Source organism: Gavialis gangeticus, unplaced genomic scaffold (assembly GCF_001723915.1).
Source record: "Gavialis gangeticus isolate Ggan-Ray unplaced genomic scaffold, GavGan_comp1, whole genome shotgun sequence".
NCBI classification, from domain to species: Eukaryota; Metazoa; Chordata; order Crocodylia; family Gavialidae; genus Gavialis; species Gavialis gangeticus.
The window spans coordinates 122,614,280-122,617,325 of NW_017729022.1; the positions used below are offsets into that span (position 1 = coordinate 122,614,280).

General features: G+C 53.0%; 1 protein-coding gene across 1 annotated transcript; it reads left to right on the top strand.

Moving 5' to 3' along the window:
* Positions 1-71: 71 nt before the first annotated feature.
* On the top strand, positions 72-3,044 carry FOXA2 (forkhead box A2; the record flags this gene model as incomplete). Its single annotated transcript, XM_019515871.1, has 2 exons — positions 72-218; positions 1,938-3,044. Coding segments are annotated over exons 1-2 (1,194 nt in total), but the record flags the coding sequence as incomplete, so codon positions are not given.
* Between the last annotated feature and the right edge of the window lie 2 nt (positions 3,045-3,046).

Below are 3,046 nucleotides of genomic sequence, written 5' to 3' on the forward strand. Positions count from 1 at the left end.
AGAGAGGGAGGGAGGGAGGGGGGGGTGGGGTTTTTTTTTTTTTGGTTGCGCGCTCTCTCTCTCTCTCTCTCTCTCTCTCTCTCTCTCTCTCTCTGTCGTCGCCTGTGGAGGCTGTTAAATTTTAAACTGCCATGCACTCTGCTTCCAGTATGCTGGGAGCAGTGAAAATGGAAGGGCACGAGCACTCGGATTGGAGCAACTACTACGGAGAACCAGAGGTAGGAGCAACTTGCTGCCGCGTGTGTGTGCGTGTGTCCCCCGCCCCCCGCACCCCGCACCCTTCCCTTCCTTGCCTGCCCTTGCTGGGGCGCACCCGGGGCTCTTTTTTTTATACGCCACCGTGTTAGCCTTGAGATAATATTAACTTGGCGATCAAATATTGACTTGTGGCGCCTCCAAATCCTCTTCCCCAGCCCAAGCCGCGCTATCCTAACAAAGTTGTGTTTGGCAGGGACCTGTTGGGGAGGGGGTGGCAGTTCCGAGAGGGAGGGGGGCTTGAAGGATAGAGGTGTGTGTGTGTAGGGGGGTGGGGGGGTGTATTGCTTTAAATCTCATTTTAGGAAGAGTCCCAAGATGAGAAGCAACGCGGTCGAGCGCCGGGGGGCTTCATCCAGCCGCGCTCTGAGCGACCCAGCAAGCCCAGGGCAGCACGGAGCCAGCGGGCAGCCTCCGGCTTGGCTTGCCCACCTCTTTCCGCAGCGACTCCTCTGCCTTGTTTTCTTGGGGGGGTGGGGGGATCTTCCCCCCCAACTTCCCCTGCCCTCCGGATTTCAGATCGCGGGGCCGTTTCCTTTCCAGGGGCTGAGCAATCAACCTGCTGCCAACCATTTTTAATGATCATATATATATATATGTATATATAGACACACACATATTAATGATCATATATATACATATATATACATTGTTAATGATCATATATACACACATATATTACTGATATGTAATTATTATATTAATGTAATGATCATATATATAATATACATATGATCATTAAAAATGGTAGCAGCAGGTTGATTGCTCAGACCCTGGAAATGAAAGGACCCTGCGGGCATATCTATGCATAGTCTGTGAAATGTACAGCTATAGGTACAGTATCTACGAGATAGATAGATCTATATCCATATATCTATATTTATCTATATATATAGATATATATAGCTATATATATATAGTAATGCACCTATAGCTGTACAATAACTGTACATTTCACAGACTATGATTATATATGTATAGCTTAGATATGTAATATGTATGTATAGCTTAGAAATATATATATATAGTTAAATTAGATTCATGTAGAGTTAAATCATATATAGATATATATCTTTATATATATAGTTAATTTTATATCTATATTGAATTAAAGATAGATATATAGATATATTTATATAACTTTGACTTTAAGTTAAATTATAGATATGTATTGATATAGATATCCATAGATATATATCTATATAGAGAGCTATCGATATACATGGATATATCTATCTATAGATCTATAGATAGATATATCTAGATCTATAGATAGATATATTCACTTAAAGACGGATATATAGATGGATACAGATATATAGTTCCTCCCCCTCCTCCCCCCCAGCACACCCTTGCCAAGTAAATACGGAGCTGGCAAGCTCCTTCCCAAGAGGCGACCCGGCTCTATCCTAGGAGCTCCTAGTTGAACCTTCATTTCTCTCCCAATTTCTGCCCACGCAGAGCAACAAGCACAAAGCGAAAGGCAACTCCCCCACCTCCCCGCCCCGATCTCCTACCACCACCTCCCCGGTATGAATAATAGCGCTCGGGCAGTGGCTTCAGGGCTGGCTGGGCTGCGAGGAGAAGCATTGCTATAGCAGCCTATGTTGTATGCATTGAATAGAAGTCAACGTTAATCATCCCCCCCAACTCTCCCTCCTCCTCCCCCCTTGTCCTTGCAGAGCTATTCTTCAGTGAGCAACATGAATGCCGGGCTGGGCATGAACACCATGAACACCTACATGGGCATGCCCGCCATGAGCACGGCGGCCAACATGACGGCGGCCAGCTCCATGAACATGTCGTACGCCAGCACGGGCATGAGCCCCTCCCTGGCGGGCATGTCCCCGGGCGCGGGGGCCATAGCGGGCATGGGCACGGCGGGGGTGCCGGGCATGGCGGCGCACCTGAGCCCCAGCATGAGCCCCATGGGCGCGCAGGCGGGCTCCATGGGCGCGCTGGCGCCCTACAGCAACATGAACTCCATGAGCCCCATGTACGGGCAGTCCAACCTGAACCGCTCCCGCGACCCCAAGACGTACCGGCGCAGCTACACGCACGCCAAGCCGCCCTACTCCTACATCTCGCTCATCACCATGGCCATCCAGCAGTCGCCCAACAAGATGCTGACGCTGAGCGAGATCTACCAGTGGATCATGGACCTCTTCCCCTTCTACCGCCAGAACCAGCAGCGCTGGCAGAACTCCATCCGCCACTCGCTCTCCTTCAACGACTGCTTCCTCAAGGTGCCCCGCTCCCCGGACAAGCCGGGCAAGGGCTCCTTCTGGACCCTGCACCCCGACTCGGGCAACATGTTCGAGAACGGCTGCTACCTGCGCCGCCAGAAGCGTTTCAAGTGCGAGAAGCAGCTGGCACTCAAGGAGGCTGGCGGCGGGGGCGGCGGCGGCGGGGGCAGCAAGAAGCAGCAGCAGCAGCAGGGGCAGGGACAGGGACAGCCGCAGCCGGCCGCGCTCGGGGACAGCGGCGCCTCCACGGGCTCCGACGACCCCGCGGGCACGGAGTCGCCCCACTCCAGCGCCTCGCCCTGCCAGGAGCACAAGCGCGCCCTGGCCGACCTGAAGGGCAATCCGGCGCTGAGCCCCGCCGGCCAGGCTCCCTCGCCCGCCCAGCAGCAGCAGCAGCAGCACCTGCTGGCTCAGCACCACCCGGGGCTGGCGCACGAGGCGCACCTCAAGCCCGAGCACCACTACGCCTTCAACCACCCCTTCTCCATCAACAACCTGATGTCGTCCACGGAGCAGCAGCACCCCCACCACCACCCCCACCATCA